General features: G+C 49.7%; 1 protein-coding gene across 1 annotated transcript in view; it reads left to right on the forward strand.

Annotated features, from left to right (window-relative positions):
- The window catches only part of LOC123666617 (microtubule-associated serine/threonine-protein kinase 3), a 147544-nt gene that overhangs the window by 112705 nt on the left and 12603 nt on the right, over positions 1-22236 (forward strand). The window contains exons 14-29 of the mRNA XM_045600710.1: positions 359-477; positions 1028-1171; positions 1790-1895; positions 2082-2281; positions 5566-5636; positions 6652-6761; positions 7265-7382; positions 8543-8667; positions 10939-11041; positions 11478-11635; positions 14969-15058; positions 15263-15408; positions 16343-16473; positions 17221-17353; positions 18095-18221; positions 19000-19101. Of these exons, the coding sequence (XP_045456666.1) occupies positions 359-477; positions 1028-1171; positions 1790-1895; positions 2082-2281; positions 5566-5636; positions 6652-6761; positions 7265-7382; positions 8543-8667; positions 10939-11041; positions 11478-11635; positions 14969-15058; positions 15263-15408; positions 16343-16473; positions 17221-17353; positions 18095-18221; positions 19000-19101 (1983 nt within the window). The remainder of the gene's footprint in view (positions 1-358; positions 478-1027; positions 1172-1789; positions 1896-2081; positions 2282-5565; positions 5637-6651; positions 6762-7264; positions 7383-8542; positions 8668-10938; positions 11042-11477; positions 11636-14968; positions 15059-15262; positions 15409-16342; positions 16474-17220; positions 17354-18094; positions 18222-18999; positions 19102-22236) is intronic.

A 22236-nucleotide genomic window follows, 5' to 3' on the forward strand; every position in this document is an offset into this window, starting at 1 on the left:
GTTTGACACCCCTGTTTTACAGCAACCATGGTTAAGGAGGACTGCGCCTCTTGTAACTATAGTTGAGTGAAATGTCATGTAACGATGTCATGTAAAAGTTTTTTACTAGCCCGTTGGATCAGTTTCCAGTCCTTTCCGTTCCGCGGGTTGCGGGCTCGATTCCCGCCTAAGTCTGTGTGTGATATTTGTATTTATATATGTATTATTTCTATGTATATTTATAAAATACATATATATTTAGCTATAAGGCAGTGTTTACCTATAACACAAGCATTAAGTTCCTTACCATAAGAAAAGACGACTGTGTGTGTGTGTGTGTGTGTTAAAGATAAAAAAATGAAATGTGCGTCGTGTGTAGGGCATGACGACCGACATCCCGCAGTACATCATCCACAAGCTGGGCCTGTCCAAGGACCCGCTGGAGGAGCTGCACGTGCCGCCCCCGCCGCCGCCGCCGCAGGCCTGCTCGCCCTCCAAGTTAGTACCTTGAACTTGTACCTGAACCTTATATAGAGAAGATTCGGCAAGAATCATTGCATCGTGCAATCTTTTATCTTTAAATAATTTGAAATAAAAATAAAATATTGGCAAGTAGATATAGTCTACCGATAGAAGTGAAAATTTAGAACTTTTAGCATTAAAATTTGAAATTAAAATTAAACAATTCAAATAATAATAAAACAAAAACCCTATTTCAACAATGCATATACACAGTATGTACACATTGAACTTTTCATTAAATCCATTAAATGTCACTTATAAGATATACACTATTATTATATATATATATATATCCAATTGCTGGCTTTGAAATACACAGGTCGAAGACGGGCAGCAGCGTCTTCGGTGCGACAAAGCCAGCCCTGCGGTCACCAACCCGCCTGTCCAGCGTGGTGACTTTGGGCAAAACACATGAGTTCACGTTATTTTTGGCGTAAACACGTGGAGTCCTATGTCCAGCAGTGGACTGTATAGGCTGTAATTAAATAAATCACACTATGTATTTACACTGTGTATTTATTTTTAGAGTACGCGGTCGGCAGTCCCCACCGGGAGGCCCAGGGTCTGGGGGTACTCCGCCATCAGAGAATGACTATCAAGTCATCAAGCTCATATCCAATGGAGCCTACGGAGCAGTTTATCTTGTTAAACACAAGCAGACTAGGCAGAGGTAATAATTACTTTAATAATTATATCTAGTGCTAACACCACTAAAATAAATATTAATTAAAATTTGAAAGGCTGTGTGGCTATGGCATTAAAGAATATAACCACTTCTCTTCCCGTGGGTTTCGTAAGAGGCGACTAAGGGATAACACAGTTCCACTATCACCTTGGAACTTAAAAAGCCGACCGATGGCGGGATGGCCACCCAACTGCTGGCTTTGAAATACACAGGCCGAAGACGGGCATCAGCGTCTTAGGTGCGACAAAACTAGCTCCGCAGTCACTAACCCGCCTGCCCAGCGTGGTGGCTATGGGCAACACACATGGGTTCGCGCCATTTTTGGCGCGAGTTTGTGGGGGCTTTGATTTGGGGGAAATTTGAAATTTGATAGTTATTGTTACAGGGTACACTATTAAAAATAAATTCTATAATAAATTTTTATTCAATGTTTTTATTTTATTACTTTTTTTGTATAAAGTAACAAAAAACTTGGCATAGCCCTTATATTATCTTAACTTCACGCCTCGGAAAACATGGGTCTAATAAATAAATTAGATAAAATGTGAGAAAAGCTAATCGGAAGGCGGATTAATAATGCGTGGTGTACTCGTATTTCTACAGATATGCTATGAAGAAAATCAGCAAAAACAACTTGATATTGAGGAATCAAGTGGAACAGGCGTTTGCTGAAAGAGATATTTTAAGTTTTGCTGACAATCCTTTTGTGGTGAGTTTTCGTTTCTTTCGAAGCGAAGAGAGCGTGCGTGCGAGCGTGCGTGGGTGCGTGTATGCGTGCGTGCGTTCGTGCGTGCGTGCGTGCGTGCGTGCGTGCGTGCGTGAGTGCGTGCGTGCATGCTATCAAAGCCGTATATTTTTTCTCTTCAATACATTAACATTGTATTTGGGTGGCCAGGTGACGATGTACTGCTCGTTCGAGACGCGGCGCCACCTGTGCCTCATCCTGGAGTTCGTGGAGGGCGGCGACTGCGCCACGCTGCTGCGCGCCGGGCCGCTGCCGCCCGACATGGCGCGCCACTACTTCGCGGAGGCCGTGCTCGCCGTCGAGTACCTGCACTCCTACGGCATCGTGCACCGCGACCTCAAGCCCGACAAGTGAGCCTCTCGCCCGCTCCCCCCACTCCCCCCACTCCCCTGCGCGCCGGCCGCTGCCGCCCGACATGGCGCGCCACTACTTCGCGGAGGCCGTGCTCGCCGTCGAGTACCTGCACTCCTACGGCATCGTGCACCGCGACCTCAAGCCCGACAAGTGAGCCTCTCGCCCGCTCCCCCCACTCCCCCCACTCCCCTGCGCGCCGGCCGCTGCCGCCCGACATGGCGCGCCACTACTTCGCGGAGGCCGTGCTCGCCGTCGAGTACCTGCACTCCTACGGCATCGTGCACCGCGACCTCAAGCCCGACAAGTGAGCCTCTCGCCCGCTCCCCCCACTCCCCCCACTCCCCTGCGCGCCGGCCGCTGCCGCCCGACATGGCGCGCCACTACTTCGCGGAGGCCGTGCTCGCCGTCGAGTACCTGCACTCCTACGGCATCGTGCACCGCGACCTCAAGCCCGACAAGTGAGCCTCTCGCCCGCTCCCCCCACTCCCCCCACTCCCCTGCGCGCCGGCCGCTGCCGCCCGACATGGCGCGCCACTACTTCGCGGAGGCCGTGCTCGCCGTCGAGTACCTGCACTCCTACGGCATCGTGCACCGCGACCTCAAGCCCGACAAGTGAGCCTCTCGCCCGCTCCCCCCACTCCCCCCACTCCCCTGCGCGCCGGCCGCTGCCGCCCGACATGGCGCGCCACTACTTCGCGGAGGCCGTGCTCGCCGTCGAGTACCTGCACTCCTACGGCATCGTGCACCGCGACCTCAAGCCCGACAAGTGAGCCTCTCGCCCGCTCCCCCCACTCCCCCCACTCCCCTGCGCGCCGGCCGCTGCCGCCCGACATGGCGCGCCACTACTTCGCGGAGGCCGTGCTCGCCGTCGAGTACCTGCACTCCTACGGCATCGTGCACCGCGACCTCAAGCCCGACAAGTGAGCCTCTCGCCCGCTCCCCCCACTCCCCCCACTCCCCTGCGCGCCGGCCGCTGCCGCCCGACATGGCGCGCCACTACTTCGCGGAGGCCGTGCTCGCCGTCGAGTACCTGCACTCCTACGGCATCGTGCACCGCGACCTCAAGCCCGACAAGTGAGCCTCTCGCCCGCTCCCCCCACTCCCCCCACTCCCCTGCGCGCCGGCCGCTGCCGCCCGACATGGCGCGCCACTACTTCGCGGAGGCCGTGCTCGCCGTCGAGTACCTGCACTCCTACGGCATCGTGCACCGCGACCTCAAGCCCGACAAGTGAGCCTCTCGCCCGCTCCCCCCACTCCCCCCACTCCCCTGCGCGCCGGCCGCTGCCGCCCGACATGGCGCGCCACTACTTCGCGGAGGCCGTGCTCGCCGTCGAGTACCTGCACTCCTACGGCATCGTGCACCGCGACCTCAAGCCCGACAAGTGAGCCTCTCGCCCGCTCCCCCCACTCCCCCCACTCCCCTGCGCGCCGGCCGCTGCCGCCCGACATGGCGCGCCACTACTTCGCGGAGGCCGTGCTCGCCGTCGAGTACCTGCACTCCTACGGCATCGTGCACCGCGACCTTAAGCCCGACAAGTGAGCCTCTCGCCCGCTCCCCCCACTCCCCCCACTCCCCTGCGCGCCGGCCGCTGCCGCCCGACATGGCGCGCCACTACTTCGCGGAGGCCGTGCTCGCCGTCGAGTACCTGCACTCCTACGGCATCGTGCACCGCGACCTCAAGCCCGACAAGTGAGCCTCTCGCCCGCTCCCCCCACTCCCCCCACTCCCCTGCGCGCCGGCCGCTGCCGCCCGACATGGCGCGCCACTACTTCGCGGAGGCCGTGCTCGCCGTCGAGTACCTGCACTCCTACGGCATCGTGCACCGCGACCTCAAGCCCGACAAGTGAGCCTCTCGCCCGCTCCCCCCACTCCCCCCACTCCCCTGCGCGCCGGCCGCTGCCGCCCGACATGGCGCGCCACTACTTCGCGGAGGCCGTGCTCGCCGTCGAGTACCTGCACTCCTACGGCATCGTGCACCGCGACCTCAAGCCCGACAAGTGAGCCTCTCGCCCGCTCCCCCCACTCCCCCCACTCCCCTGCGCGCCGGCCGCTGCCGCCCGACATGGCGCGCCACTACTTCGCGGAGGCCGTGCTCGCCGTCGAGTACCTGCACTCCTACGGCATCGTGCACCGCGACCTCAAGCCCGACAAGTGAGCCTCTCGCCCGCTCCCCCCACTCCCCCCACTCCCCTGCGCGCCGGCCGCTGCCGCCCGACATGGCGCGCCACTACTTCGCGGAGGCCGTGCTCGCCGTCGAGTACCTGCACTCCTACGGCATCGTGCACCGCGACCTCAAGCCCGACAAGTGAGCCTCTCGCCCGCTCCCCCCACTCCCCCCACTCCCCTGCGCGCCGGCCGCTGCCGCCCGACATGGCGCGCCACTACTTCGCGGAGGCCGTGCTCGCCGTCGAGTACCTGCACTCCTACGGCATCGTGCACCGCGACCTCAAGCCCGACAAGTGAGCCTCTCGCCCGCTCCCCCCACTCCCCCCACTCCCCTGCGCGCCGGCCGCTGCCGCCCGACATGGCGCGCCACTACTTCGCGGAGGCCGTGCTCGCCGTCGAGTACCTGCACTCCTACGGCATCGTGCACCGCGACCTCAAGCCCGACAAGTGAGCCTCTCGCCCGCTCCCCCCACTCCCCCCACTCCCCTGCGCGCCGGCCGCTGCCGCCCGACATGGCGCGCCACTACTTCGCGGAGGCCGTGCTCGCCGTCGAGTACCTGCACTCCTACGGCATCGTGCACCGCGACCTCAAGCCCGACAAGTGAGCCTCTCGCCCGCTCCCCCCACTCCCCCCACTCCCCTGCGCGCCGGCCGCTGCCGCCCGACATGGCGCGCCACTACTTCGCGGAGGCCGTGCTCGCCGTCGAGTACCTGCACTCCTACGGCATCGTGCACCGCGACCTCAAGCCCGACAAGTGAGCCTCTCGCCCGCTCCCCCCACTCCCCCCACTCCCCTGCGCGCCGGCCGCTGCCGCCCGACATGGCGCGCCACTACTTCGCGGAGGCCGTGCTCGCCGTCGAGTACCTGCACTCCTACGGCATCGTGCACCGCGACCTCAAGCCCGACAAGTGAGCCTCTCGCCCGCTCCCCCCACTCCCCCCACTCCCCTGCGCGCCGGGCCGCTGCCGCCCGACATGGCGCGCCTCTACTGATGAGAGTGTTTACATCCAGGGCGGGGATCACTGCGGGACTTTGTCATATTTATTATCAATACTATATATGTAGCGTTAAAATAACATCTAAAAATAAATACAGACTTATTTTTATTACAGCCTGCTCATCACAGCAACAGGTCACATCAAGCTCACTGACTTTGGACTCAGCAAGATGGGTCTCATGTCATGTAAGTGTTCTATTATGTTTACAGTCAAGACTGCAACATTGCTATAAAAAGTAACTGTAAATGTTAGTTAACACTAACGTAGTAATTTAATTATCTAGGAATAGAGCAAATTTTATTGAGTTAGCGATATTTTCCTAATGTATAGCTAATGAAGCCGAATAAAGGTTCAGAGTTGTTTAGGTTATTAGGTTTTTGGTGGAAATACTAGACAAAACAGACTAATTTCATCTAATTGCTATCTTACTCAAAAACATTTGGTTTCGACAAAAAGTTTTTTTATTATATTTCTTGCTAATTAGTAACTTACAAACTTAAGTATAAGTATTATCATTTAAATCAATTTTTATCTATTGTCTCGGACGATTGGCGTCCCCTCTTTTTTTAATCAACTAAGGTCGGCAAACAAGGAACCCGTAGGTCACCTGGTGGTAAGTGGTTACTGTATCTTATAGACGCCTGTAACACCAGAAGCATTGGAAGTGTACCCTACCCCCAATCCCCCCAAGAGCTCTGGTCACCTTACCACAGGAATACAACACTGCTTGAAAGCACTATTATTTAGTTGTGATCTTCTGTAAGTTCGAGGTACTTCCCCAGACGGGCTGTGCCAGATTTATAGCAGGATATTTCTTGGTGTGTCCTACCTCAGTTACCTTCTGTCTCGTATCCAAACTCTTAACAAAACGCGATCTTCCTGTACGTAGTTGCGATTAACCTCTAAGACGAGTACGTGGACGCCATCACGGGTGTGGATGCCATGTTGGATTTAGAATGACGTTACATAGCTAAACATGCACTGTCATCCAAACTAAACATATCTATGTATACAAAATTTTAGCTCAATTTGTTAAAATTATATGCTTCAAAATTGAGTTGCAAGATTCAATCCTAACAAAATACATACGTAAATTCATTAATACATACATACTTACATATATTGCAAAGTTAACTAAAAGCTTGTAAATTTTCATCACATATCCAAATTTGTAACGTAACGCGATGTCCCTGTACGCAGTGGCGACGAACCTCTACGAGGAGTACGCGGACCGCGAGGCGCGGCAGTTCTCTGATAAGCAGGTGTGCGGCACGCCCGAGTACATCGCGCCGGAGGTCATCTTGCGACAGGTAACAAAAAAATAGGTAACATAAAATAATTTCAGTATTCAATTTACTGCATCTCATAATCTTAATGTTGCTTGGGTATTAGCATTCGATGCTATGTAAGATAGCTTAGTTGGTTATAAATAAATAAAATTTATTTATTTATTTATTTAGAAAAACGTTTACATAATATGAAACCGTTGTTAGTAGTTATGTAGATAAGCGTGTACAATAGATAAACAGTTTTTTGTCTAACTAAACTTTTGTTTGAAATTAGGTTTTTTTTTAAATCTAGTCAAAAGTTAGAATTGAACTCCATGTATGTGAATACTGTTTTATTACATTTCAAAGTAAACATAACTTAGTGTAATAACAATAAAACTCGCTAGTAATTCCTTTTGTGTAGGTAATTAGGATAATGTTATTACTAATAAACTATAAAATGATTTTTCATTTTTAATGGATACGGTAAAACGAATAGAATAGCAAATATATGTACATATGTAATATTGAATGATTGTCTCCAGGGCTACGGCAAGCCCGTGGACTGGTGGTCGATGGGCGTCATCCTGTACGAGTTCATCGTGGGTTGCGTGCCGTTCTTCGGTGACACCCCTGAGGAGCTGTTTGCTCACACTGTTAATGGTAAATAATGTTAAAATATTCTAATAATGTATACAACAATACACATTTTGTTAACAAAAAGTCCACAATTTGCTGTTATTTCGTTGTTGTTAAAACATAAAAGCATTTGTATTCAATCTGTGACATGTCACTGGTATAGGACTCTTTCTCCATGTAGGAGAAGGATTGGAGTTTAATCCACCACGCTGCTCCACTGCGGGTTGGCGGGTATGTTCCCTACTATGAGTAACGATCTCTACCGGGTAATAATGATGACAACGGGGATCGACGGCTTAACGTGCTCTCCGAGGCACGGTGGGGAGACTTACAACGACAGACATCAAGAAATATTTGTACAAATGCAAATATCCATCCCGAGCGGGAATCGAACCCGCAAGCCGTCGGTGTTTCAGGCGACTACTCGTACCCCTACACCAGAGCGGTTGTTTCTGTTAAAATATAAGAGTTAGTTATTGAAGTAAATGTTAACCTTTGTAGTACCAATAATTGTGTTTGCAGGCAAACGAAGAAAAACCGACTTCAATTATATCGACAAGTAATACATTGAGGTAGACGAAAAAATAGTCAAGTAAATACGCATTATCAAAGATTACTCTAAAAGTTGTAATCAGATCTCGATGAAATTTAAATGTGGTCACATGATAAACATCGGCTTTCGATTAAATTAAAAGTTATGCGGATTTTCGAGAGATTCCCTCGATTTTTCTGGGATCTCATCATCAGATCCTGGTTTCCTTATCATGGTAAACTAGGGTTATCTCCTTTTCAACAAAAAAAGAATTATCAAAATCGGTACATCCAGTAGAAAGTTATGCGGTATAATACAACGTAGGTCGACGAAAAAAGCGTCAAGTAAAAACGCATTATTAGATATAACTCGAAAAGTAGTTGTTAGATCTCAAATAAATTTAAATCGGTTCATAAACGACGGCGTTATCCCCGAACATACATTTTATACGGTTAAAAACATAATAAGGTCGATCCTACACCAAAAATAAAATAGACAGAAAGTTTTTGACCAGAATTTGTAACAGTACGGAACAGAAATTAACCATTTCGTTTTCTTTTAAAATGGTAGCACAGAATAACATTTGTATACAAAAAAAAGGGAAGGACATATACTTATGATACATTTACAAAATAATATTTTTTTATCATAGATGACATAGAGTGGCCCTCTGAAGATGACTTTCCGATAGCAGTGGAGGCGCGCGCTATCATCACAGAACTGCTGGCTAGGAATCCGAGAGACCGTCTCGGTACTGCCGGGACGCATCAAGTTAAGGTAAATCATAAAAATAGTCATAAAATTCAAGACGCCAATAAGTAGACGAATTTATTAATGTTAATGTTATGTTTTTGGAGAAATGTTACGTTTTTGAAATTATTGTGTTTTTGGAGATATTCTAAATCACCTGTGGTTAGAATAAATGAACCTATATAAAGTTATGACCATGTCTTAATATATTTATCAACGGATATACGTAGCTGTGCCCGCGACTTCGTCCGCGTGTAATTTAACAAAAAAGTTATTGTTCGGTTCGCAGAGTTCTTAAATAAATTAATTTCTAAAATAAAAATTTTTTTTACTACGTAAAAGTGTTTGATTATATGTATGCAAGAAGTAATAAATAAATAAAAATAAATAAAAGTAAGTAAACCTAAGTTACTCCTTATTACATCAGCTATCTGCCAGTGAAGGTCTTGTCAAAATCGGTCCAGCCGTTAAAGACATTAGCCGGAACAGACAAACAGATAGACAGACAGACAAAAATTGAAAAAAATGTTATTTTGGTATATGTACCGTGTATATATATATCCATATCCATTTACACACAAAGCGGTTATTTTAATATATCAAACAAACACTCCAGTTTTATTTCTTTGTATAGATATAAAAATTTGGAAGTCTTTATGCTAGGCTTGATATTATCATACCTGTCATAATATGACGCCTATATCATAGTTTTTACATTTCTTAATTGACGGCCTGAATGAAAGTTTTCAACCTTATGATATTTGTATAGATTAGAATACGTAGGTTTATAGACTTGATAAAAGTGATAACAATCGAAAATAAGTAACAGTTAGGCGCAAGATAGCTTTACGGTTAAACTTAAAGTACTGTTTATATTTGACTGATAGCATGTGGTTTCATTTTTTTACTATCGCTTGTGTCCTGATATTAGAATAAATATTTCTAGACAGTTGAAATATGTCCAATTAAAATTAACTGGACTGCAAAAAGGGGTAGAAAATCTTCAATATATACTTTTTGTTCTATACAGTCTTGGTGATCGCGCTGTCCCGGTCTTCTGTACACTCCTTTTCTCCCGTCGTGCTTGTATAAACAGAATCTAGACTCTTCTGAAAACATAACTGTCACCTGATCAGTCATTCAGAGTCCAATTCTGGTTCTCTACCATAACTCAACCTTGAGTTTCTGTGGTGTTTTTCTATTTTCTTAGTGGCCTTAAATTTGCTTCAGCTAGACGACGCCTTACTGTATCTATACTCAGATTGCTTTCTCCAGCTCGTAAATCATCATCATCACGTCAACCTATGGCAGTCCACTGTCGGACATAGGCCTCCCCAAGTTCGCGCCAGACATCTCGGTTTTCCGCAATCCTCATCCAGCAATCCTACACCGGCAATCTTACGTAGATCGTCAGTCCAACGGGCTGGAGGACGTCCCACACTGCGATTGCCAAGACGCGTAAATGATGATTCTTTACTACAAGAGTCGTAAGAAAGCAATTTCTCAAAATTATTGACACCATATCTCCCGCGCCGTAGTGCACCTTCTTCGACCTGTTCTTGGTCTTCGAAAATTGGATCCGGTTTAAACGCTAGAGTACTCGCTAAACTGTATATAAACTGTATTTCGCTGACTGTGTCCATTTGTCAGAATCCTGGTACATTCTTCAGGGGCTAACGACACGATGACTTCAGAATAATAAAATTTACAAGACGGAGACATCATATTAATAACTTTTTTATTGCAAAACTAAAACAGACGCGAAACACTTGATTTGAAATGTTTGGCACAAAATTAAGAAACGACCATTATTTTACATTTTTAATGTTTATACAATTATTTATTTATTACTTCTTGCATACATATAATCAAACACTTTAACGTAGTAACAAAAAGAAAAAAAAAAAACAGAACAGAAATAAAATTAAACAAAAAGTAGTTACAATGACAGCATGCAAAGGCGATCTTATTGCTTTAAGCAATCTCTTTCAGACAACCTCAGGTAAAAGGAGATTATTAGTAACAAAGTGCGGGATTGTGCAAAAGTAGATAAATATAAATAGAATTATAAATACATAAAAACATATATACATACACTTACAGAAGAATAAGATAAACATACAAAATCATGAGAATAAATAAATTATCTAAAATAAATAAAAAGGTTTTATATATTGTTTTGTGTGACATTAAATATTATTTAGTTTAGTTATTATATTACATAAAACTATCTTAGTTTCTTTTAAAGAAGACCTTTTTTCTTTGTAGTTCTGATTATATGTGTTGTCTCTTGTGTAGGAACACATATACTTCTACGGCCTGGACTGGAACAATCTCCTGCGACGTAAGGCCGAGTTCATACCTCAGCTCGAGAATGACGAAGACACGAGCTATTTTGACAGTGAGTTACATATTTTAATTTTCATGTTTTTTTTTTGTCTGAGGCAGTATACAAAAATCTAATTTCATTGAATTTACTGGATGATCACTTCGAATATTCACCTTTTTGTCAAAATACAATGTTTGTGTTGCTTTTTTGTCAAATGAGGGTCGTCCATAGAAAAAGTTAATTTTTTTTAAGATTCAATCGAGCAAGTAAAGGTGTAAAAGTACCTTCAAGGTTATTGAAGGGTAAACATTTTGTTATTGGTTAATATTTTCTCTTATCGAAACAAGATACATCTAAGACTTTTTGCAGACATAAATGCATTTAAGAAAGATTTTTACATAATAAAAAATTGTCTGGAATTTTTACCTTACGGTCTTTGTCAAGTGTTGACGCAAAAAATCCATTAGGGACAGTATAATGAAAATTTGACGAATCGCTATACCCGCAGGCCGCTGCGACCGCTACAACCACAGCGAGGCGGAGACGGACGAGGCGGGCGAGGCGGGCGAGGCGGACGAGGCGGTGTTCGCGGCCTTCTCCTCCACCTCGCCGCAGTGGCGCCGCCACTACCACACCTCGCACTCCGCGCTGGAGCACGACTCGCGGGTAACGCTCCCAGTTATTAACCGAAGGCGGACGAGGCGGTGTTCGCGGCCTTCTCCTCCACCTCGCCGCAGTGGCGCCGCCACTACCACACCTCGCACTCCGCGCTGGAGCACGACTCGCGGGTAACGCTCCCAGTTATTAACCGAAGGCGGACGAGGCGGTGTTCGCGGCCTTCTCCTCCACCTCGCCGCAGTGGCGCCGCCACTACCACACCTCGCACTCCGCGCTGGAGCACGACTCGCGGGTAACGCTCCCAGTTATTAACCGAAGGCGGACGAGGCGGTGTTCGCGGCCTTCTCCTCCACCTCGCCGCAGTGGCGCCGCCACTACCACACCTCGCACTCCGCGCTGGAGCACGACTCGCGGGTAACGCTCCCAGTTATTAACCGAAGGCGGACGAGGCGGTGTTCGCGGCCTTCTCCTCCACCTCGCCGCAGTGGCGCCGCCACTACCACACCTCGCACTCCGCGCTGGAGCACGACTCGCGGGTAACGCTCCCAGTTATTAACCGAAGGCGGACGAGGCGGTGTTCGCGGCCTTCTCCTCCACCTCGCCGCAGTGGCGCCGCCACTACCACACCTCGCACTCCGCGCTGGAGCACGACTCGCGGGTAACGCTCCCAGTTATTAACCGAAGGCGGACGAGGCGGTGTTCGCGGCCTTCTCCTCCACCTCGCCGCAGTGGCGCCGCCACTACCACACCTCGCACTCCGCGCTGGAGCACGACTCGCGGGTAACGCTCCCAGTTATTAACCGAAGGCGGACGAGGCGGTGTTCGCGGCCTTCTCCTCCACCTCGCCGCAGTGGCGCCGCCACTACCACACCTCGCACTCCGCGCTGGAGCACGACTCGCGGGTAACGCTCCCAGTTATTAACCGAAGGCGGACGAGGCGGTGTTCGCGGCCTTCTCCTCCACCTCGCCGCAGTGGCGCCGCCACTACCACACCTCGCACTCCGCGCTGGAGCACGACTCGCGGGTAACGCTCCCAGTTATTAACCGAAGGCGGACGAGGCGGTGTTCGCGGCCTTCTCCTCCACCTCGCCGCAGTGGCGCCGCCACTACCACACCTCGCACTCCGCGCTGGAGCACGACTCGCGGGTAACGCTCCCAGTTATTAACCGAAGGCGGACGAGGCGGTGTTCGCGGCCTTCTCCTCCACCTCGCCGCAGTGGCGCCGCCACTACCACACCTCGCACTCCGCGCTGGAGCACGACTCGCGGGTAACGCTCCCAGTTATTAACCGAAGGCGGACGAGGCGGTGTTCGCGGCCTTCTCCTCCACCTCGCCGCAGTGGCGCCGCCACTACCACACCTCGCACTCCGCGCTGGAGCACGACTCGCGGGTAACGCTCCCAGTTATTAACCGAAGGCGGACGAGGCGGTGTTCGCGGCCTTCTCCTCCACCTCGCCGCAGTGGCGCCGCCACTACCACACCTCGCACTCCGCGCTGGAGCACGACTCGCGGGTAACGCTCCCAGTTATTAACCGAAGGCGGACGAGGCGGTGTTCGCGGCCTTCTCCTCCACCTCGCCGCAGTGGCGCCGCCACTACCACACCTCGCACTCCGCGCTGGAGCACGACTCGCGGGTAACGCTCCCAGTTATTAACCGAAGGCGGACGAGGCGGTGTTCGCGGCCTTCTCCTCCACCTCGCCGCAGTGGCGCCGCCACTACCACACCTCGCACTCCGCGCTGGAGCACGACTCGCGGGTAACGCTCCCAGTTATTAACCGAAGGCGGACGAGGCGGTGTTCGCGGCCTTCTCCTCCACCTCGCCGCAGTGGCGCCGCCACTACCACACCTCGCACTCCGCGCTGGAGCACGACTCGCGGGTAACGCTCCCAGTTATTAACCGAAGGCGGACGAGGCGGTGTTCGCGGCCTTCTCCTCCACCTCGCCGCAGTGGCGCCGCCACTACCACACCTCGCACTCCGCGCTGGAGCACGACTCGCGGGTAACGCTCCCAGTTATTAACCGAAGGCGGACGAGGCGGTGTTCGCGGCCTTCTCCTCCACCTCGCCGCAGTGGCGCCGCCACTACCACACCTCGCACTCCGCGCTGGAGCACGACTCGCGGGTAACGCTCCCAGTTATTAACCGAAGGCGGACGAGGCGGTGTTCGCGGCCTTCTCCTCCACCTCGCCGCAGTGGCGCCGCCACTACCACACCTCGCACTCCGCGCTGGAGCACGACTCGCGGGTAACGCTCCCAGTTATTAACCGAAGGCGGACGAGGCGGTGTTCGCGGCCTTCTCCTCCACCTCGCCGCAGTGGCGCCGCCACTACCACACCTCGCACTCCGCGCTGGAGCACGACTCGCGGGTAACGCTCCCAGTTATTAACCGAAGGCGGACGAGGCGGTGTTCGCGGCCTTCTCCTCCACCTCGCCGCAGTGGCGCCGCCACTACCACACCTCGCACTCCGCGCTGGAGCACGACTCGCGGGTAACGCTCCCAGTTATTAACCGAAGGCGGACGAGGCGGTGTTCGCGGCCTTCTCCTCCACCTCGCCGCAGTGGCGCCGCCACTACCACACCTCGCACTCCGCGCTGGAGCACGACTCGCGGGTAACGCTCCCAGTTATTAACCGACTTCAAAAAAAAGAGGGGGGTTCTTAATTCAAATGTATTTTGATGATAATTTTTTATTCGAAAGCTGGCGTTTCTCACGTGGCCCAATATAAATTTGATCGTATGAAACTCATTTTATTACTTGTAGATTTATATTGAAATCGGTTTTAATTTTCGTTGGCAAGCAAACATATATTAAAACTCTTCAATCTATATAATAATAAATATAATATATATAGGCATCCTTTTTTCTGACTGAAAGTTACAGGCATTCTTTATACATATTTCTAATATTATTTTTTGCGGCTTTTTTGCTTTGAATGTTACATTACAAAAACAACTTAAAAGTTGTTCATATCTTTACTTTATTTTTTACTGTTTCCACGTTATCTTTGCTTATGAATAATAAGTAGGAGTTTTAATATTTTTTTTTTTGCTGCTTGAATCGCTGTAAGAAATTAAAAGGGTTTACAAAAGGGGGGATAAAAATTAAAAAAGGTATTTTTGTTTTTGAATTATACTACACAATACACATAACATTTTAGCTAGAAATGTATATTCATGACTTGCTCGCAAGAGACGTTGCGCGGTAAAACTTATTTAACTTACTTAAACCCACGGTTCACTCTGCATATTTTTTCATACCACAGCCCTATCGCTTCCTAAAGAGTGAACTCCAAAAATTGAATTTTATTTAGTTGTACTACGCTCGTATATTCCTAATATATAAGTAAATAAGATTAGTGCCTTACCCGCCACTCCCCGCAGAGCACGGACAGCTGGCCGGGCACGCCGGACAGTGCGGGGCCGCCCACGACGCCTACTGCCCCTGCGCTTCACCACCATCCCAAGTGTCCTGTGAGTTATACTTATATACGGATACTTTACAGCAACCATGGTCCCCCCGTGACCATGGTTGCTGTAAAGTATCCGAAACGTCGGGAATCAAAAGATAATAATAAACCGCGATAAAATCCGAAAAAAGTTGTTTCATTAAATGAGTAAAATTCGCGTAAACATTAGAAAACAGTATAGAAATAACCAGTATTGTTCGTGATACAGATGGTGGGCACGGGAAGCGGGTCGACGGCGGACTCGTCGCAGACGGACTCGGACGACGTGTCGCCGGCGGCGCGGCGGCGCGCGGCGCTGCGGCCGCTGCACGCGCACGCGCTGCTCGCCGGCCACGCCGCGCTCGCGCCGCGCCTGTGAGTGTGTACCGCGCACGTCGGCGGGGACGTTCTTTTCTTTTATGTCGCTAGGTCGGCCAACAAGCGTACGGCTCACCTGATGGTAAGCGATTACCGTAGCTTATAGACGCCTGCAACACCAGAGGCATCGCAAGCGCGTTGCCGACCCGATCCCCAATCCCCCCCAGGAGCTCTGGTCACCTTACTCACCAACGGGAACACAATACTGCTTGAAAACAGTATTATTTTGCTGTAATCTTCTGTAAGGTCGAGGTACTACCCCAGTCGGGCTGCTCCATATTTTGAACAGGAAATTCCTGCTGTGCCCTACCTCAATTAAGCTGTGCCCTACCTCAGTTGAACGTTCATCATATTTTAACTGTGGTAGGGCAATGCGGAATGTATCCTGCTCAAAATGTGCACCAGCCCGACTGACGAAGTACTTTGACCTTACAAAAATCACACTTAAATAATATTGCTTACAAGAGGTGTTGTGTTCTTGTCGCGAGTAAGATGGCCGAGGAGACCTCCTGTCAGAGTCATGGGTAGAGGCCTAGAGGGGTAGAGTCTGTAACGTGCTTGTGATGCTTAGCTTTTTCAATTCTGTACATTCAATATTTTTTTATCAAAACGGTAACGTTACGTACTACGTGATTATACTGTGGTGGAATTTTTTTTCAGCATATATTGTCTGTTTTGTTTATATATTTGTTTCAAAATGTGCTTAAGTGGTTGTAATGTAGCTTAGTATATCGTTACTACGTCGTAACTTACGCAATAACTCATGCAAGAGGAATTAACCATTGAAACAGATAGAGCTATACAAGTAATGATTAACGATCATAGACAATTGCATTAACAAATTATTTCTAGTTTTAATATATAATATAATATACAAGAACCAAATGTGTATAAACTTAAAAATATAATGTATGAACATATTTTCTCCTAGACCGGATGTCGCGAAGAAGGACGAAAAAGGCATAGACAAGCTGGATAAGGGTAAACCGTTGGCTCTCGCAGCGCCCAAGTCTATGCGGCGGTCGGCGAGCACTTCCGGCCTGTCGCTTGTTATACATCCTGGTAGGTTTTCTTTTTTTTTTAACGTAATATTGAAACTAACTTTTTTTATATAGGCCTTTTTGAAGTTACCATGACCTTACACAATGAGGTTGGAGGGTTTGTCTATTTTTTTTCTAAACGAGAGAGCGTTGAAGCTAATTCAACGGTTTGCTTCACTGCGGTTAAGAAAATATTCATCAATTTGATTATTTGCATTTCGTGTATTATGAACGATGTTTTTTCTACCACAAAATTAAAAATGATTTTGAAAAAAAAAGTAAATGACATTATTTGATGACGCCTTGGCGCTACGGTAACAGTAGTTGGTTTTTGGGTTGCGATCGTTGCGCTGGCGGTCGCGAGTGCGGTCCCCGCACATGGCAAACATTTATATTGGCCATACAGATGCTTGCCATGTTCCGGGCGTTTGTCCTTGTATTATTATGTGTTTCTGGACCTCCGGCACAGGAGTTAGTCCTAGTGGGGGACGTTAAGCGTAACGCGTTTATCTATTTCTTATATATAAAATTCTCGTGTCATGGTGTTAAACATTGAACTCCTCCGAAACGGCTCGTCCGATTTCAATAAAATTTTGTAGGCATATCGGGTAGGTCTGAGAATCGGCCAACATCTATTTTTCATACCCCTAAGTTATAAGGGGGGGGGGGGGTGATTAAGCGGGTTAATAAGATATATGGCAAAGCAACGTTTGCGGGGTCAGCTAGTATTATTATAAAAACATTCGTCTATAACAAGCGTCTGTTCCAGCGGACGACAGCATGCCGGTGGCGGCGGGCGGCGCGGCGTCCCCGTGCGCCGGCAACACGTCGTCGACGAACTCGTCGCGCGACTCCTCACCCTGCCGGGATCCGCCCTCGCCCTTCGCCATCGCTAACCACTCGTGAGCTCGCTCTACTGGCTACACTAACTGAATCATTTTACTAGGGACTACAGACATACGGGGAGGGGGGGGGTGTCGTACATGTACTTTGCCATTGCTAAGGATGTTTTTATCGGATATACAATAGGTGTATTGACAGAGACTCACGTAACCGGAAAGCGAAAAGGAAACGTAGAGGCCGATGCCAGCAGCTACACGCTTTCCCACAGACCCCAATGATGGCTTTCTATATTTAAGGTGTATATTTTTGAAGTAAAACGTCTTTACGCACGCTTGATTTGGGGAGTACGCTGGTAAATGGGTGACGAGTGCGTTATGAAAAGTGTGATCGGGCGAGGCGAATGGAAGATTAGAGGGAGATATAAGTTGGAGCCAAAGAATTTCTACTCCAGTCGTGTGTTTTAAAGCGCGCTCGTTGAAACTAAATGTTGTATTGGAAAGTCCTTCCTTTCCTATTCACTAAAAATTGTAATTGTTGTTGAAGGCAATTTTTCCATACAATAAATAAATAAATAAAAGAAATAAATAATAATAAACAATATGATATCCAAAAATGGTTTTGTTATCAGAGTTATCAGTTTTTGATAATAGTCGTGTCAGATCACTTTACATGCTCTCCAAAATAAGTCAAACATCCAAGCTGAAGACAAACATATCCACAATCAGAAATATAAGCTTGTAAAAACTTTCCTATCCTTTACACAAGAACTGTTTCGTAATTTTATTAAAATTCCTTTCCAGTCTGATCCAGTCATCAAAACCGCCCATCGTAGTACGTCGCGGTCCTCGTGGCTTTGGGTTCACGATTCACACCGTGCGCGTTTATTATGGAGATACGGACTACTACACCATGCATCACTTGGTTTCGGTTAGTTTAGATTCTTTAACTTATCTCGGTTCTATTTGTACGTTTGTTGTACACAAAGGTTTGTTGTAAAATACACATAGAACATTTTTTTAATATCATATCAAAAATTTTTTAAGCGAACCGTGGCGCGCGAATGTAAAAATCATCATATCAAAAATTTCGATCGAGCGGGTACATCGTTCCATAGCTTAATTGGCTAGAGCGCCGACACGGTCAGTCGGAGACGCGGGTTCGAACCCCGCTGGAGCGGTCAATTTTTGATATGATCAAAAAATGTTTAGAATTCCTAATGTGTGGGTAACACAAAAATAAAATCGTAGATAATACACAAAGAGCCGTTTTTACTACATACGTATGTACACATGTGTGTGAGAGAAACGCACATACTTGTACATTTGTCATTGTCGTATTAGTCGTCGTCTGAGAAACATGTGTTCTCGCTTAGTTAGTAGAATATGGTCAATAAAAATTTCAGTTTAACAGTTTAATGCAGATATTTTGTATTTGAGTTTTTATTATTTGAAAATTAGATTAAGGAAATCTGAACAAACTCACAATATATTTTTATTTTTAAACCTTTGTATACTTTCTGATCTGAAATTAATAACAATTTTAGTCAACAGCACGACATCTGACTCATATGGTAATGATTATAGATTTGTATATGCCATACAAATATTTATCGTAGTCAAGGCGCTTATGACTTTGTTGCATGTTAAGCATTAAGTTAAGCGTTTATTGGTATATTGTGTACAAATGACGTGTGTGTTATTTACAGGCGGTGAGCGAGCAAGGCGCGGCGTGGGCAGCGGGGCTGCGCGCGGGAGACCTCATCACTCAGCTCAACGGGGAGTCCGTGCAGGGCCTGCTGCACACGCAGGTACGCACACACGCACGCACTAACTACACACTACACATACACATGCGACCTCATCACTCAGCTCAACGGGGAGTCCGTGCAGGGCCTGCTGCACACGCAGGTACGCACACACGCACGCACTAACTACACACTACACATACACATGCGACCTCATCACTCAGCTCAACGGGGAGTCCGTGCAGGGCCTGCTGCACACGCAGGTACGCACACACGCACGCACTAACTACACACTACACATACACATGCGACCTCATCACTCAGCTCAACGGGGAGTCCGTGCAGGGCCTGCTGCACACGCAGGTACGCACACACGCACGCACTAACTACACACTACACGTACACATGCGACCTCATCACTCAGCTCAACGGGGAGTCCGTGCAGGGCCTGCTGCACACGCAGGTACGCACACACGCACGCACTAACTACACACTACACATACACATGCGACCTCATCACTCAGCTCAACGGGGAGTCCGTGCAGGGCCTGCTGCACACGCAGGTACGCACACACGCACGCACTAACTACACACTACACATACACATGCGACCTCATCACTCAGCTCAACGGGGAGTCCGTGCAGGGCCTGCTGCACACGCAGGTACGCACACACGCACGCACTAACTACACACTACACATACACATGCGACCTCATCACTCAGCTCAACGGGGAGTCCGTGCAGGGCCTGCTGCACACGCAGGTACGCACACACGCACGCACTAACTACACACTACACATACACATGCGACCTCATCACTCAGCTCAACGGGGAGTCCGTGCAGGGCCTGCTGCACACGCAGGTACGCACACACGCACGCACTAACTACACACTACACATACACATGCGACCTCATCACTCAGCTCAACGGGGAGTCCGTGCAGGGCCTGCTGCACACGCAGGTACGCACACACGCACGCACTAACTACACACTACACATACACATGCGACCTCATCACTCAGCTCAACGGGGAGTCCGTGCAGGGCCTGCTGCACACGCAGGTACGCACACACGCACGCACTAACTACACACTACACATACACATGCGACCTCATCACTCAGCTCAACGGGGAGTCCGTGCAGGGCCTGCTGCACACGCAGGTACGCACACACGCACGCACTAACTACACACTACACATACACATGCGACCTCATCACTCAGCTCAACGGGGAGTCCGTGCAGGGCCTGCTGCACACGCAGGTACGCACACACGCACGCACTAACTACACACTACACATACACATGCGACCTCATCACTCAGCTCAACGGGGAGTCCGTGCAGGGCCTGCTGCACACGCAGGTACGCACACACGCACGCACTAACTACACACTACACATACACATGCGACCTCATCACTCAGCTCAACGGGGAGTCCGTGCAGGGCCTGCTGCACACGCAGGTACGCACACACGCACGCACTAACTACACACTACACATACACATGCGACCTCATCACTCAGCTCAACGGGGAGTCCGTGCAGGGCCTGCTGCACACGCAGGTACGCACACACGCACGCACTAACTACACACTACACATACACATGCGACCTCATCACTCAGCTCAACGGGGAGTCCGTGCAGGGCCTGCTGCACACGCAGGTACGCACACACGCACGCACTAACTACACACTACACATACACATGCGACCTCATCACTCAGCTCAACGGGGAGTCCGTGCAGGGCCTGCTGCACACGCAGGTACGCACACACGCACGCACTAACTACACACTACACATACACATGCGACCTCATCACTCAGCTCAACGGGGAGTCCGTGCAGGGCCTGCTGCACACGCAGGTACGCACACACGCACGCACTAACTACACACTACACATACACATGCGACCTCATCACTCAGCTCAACGGGGAGTCCGTGCAGGGCCTGCTGCACACGCAGGTACGCACACACGCACGCACTAACTACACACTACACATACACATGCGACCTCATCACTCAGCTCAACGGGGAGTCCGTGCAGGGCCTGCTGCACACGCAGGTACGCACACACGCACGCACTAACTACACACTACACATACACATGCGACCTCATCACTCAGCTCAACGGGGAGTCCGTGCAGGGCCTGCTGCACACGCAGGTACGCACACACGCACGCACTAACTACACACTACACATACACATGCGACCTCATCACTCAGCTCAACGGGGAGTCCGTGCAGGGCCTGCTGCACACGCAGGTACGCACACACGCACGCACTAACTACACACTACACATACACATGCGACCTCATCACTCAGCTCAACGGGGAGTCCGTGCAGGGCCTGCTGCACACGCAGGTACGCACACACGCACGCACTAACTACACACTACACATACACATGCGACCTCATCACTCAGCTCAACGGGGAGTCCGTGCAGGGCCTGCTGCACACGCAGGTACGCACACACGCACGCACTAACTACACACTACACATACACATGCGACCTCATCACTCAGCTCAACGGGGAGTCCGTGCAGGGCCTGCTGCACACGCAGGTACGCACACACGCACGCACTAACTACACACTACACGTACACATGCGACCTCATCACTCAGCTCAACGGGGAGTCCGTGCAGGGCCTGCTGCACACGCAGGTACGCACACACGCACGCACTAACTACACACTACACATACACATGCGACCTCATCACTCAGCTCAACGGGGAGTCCGTGCAGGGCCTGCTGCACACGCAGGTACGCACACACGCACGCACTAACTACACACTACACATACACATGCGACCTCATCACTCAGCTCAACGGGGAGTCCGTGCAGGGCCTGCTGCACACGCAGGTACGCACACACGCACGCACTAACTACACACTACACATACACATGCGACCTCATCACTCAGCTCAACGGGGAGTCCGTGCAGGGCCTGCTGCACACGCAGGTACGCACACACGCACGCACTAACTACACACTACACATACACATGCGACCTCATCACTCAGCTCAACGGGGAGTCCGTGCAGGGCCTGCTGCACACGCAGGTACGCACACACGCACGCACTAACTACACACTACACATACACATGCGACCTCATCACTCAGCTCAACGGGGAGTCCGTGCAGGGCCTGCTGCACACGCAGGTACGCACACACGCATGCACTAACTACACACTACA

Source organism: Melitaea cinxia, chromosome 26 (assembly GCF_905220565.1).
Source record: "Melitaea cinxia chromosome 26, ilMelCinx1.1, whole genome shotgun sequence".
In the NCBI taxonomy this organism is placed as follows: Eukaryota; Metazoa; Arthropoda; class Insecta; order Lepidoptera; family Nymphalidae; genus Melitaea; species Melitaea cinxia.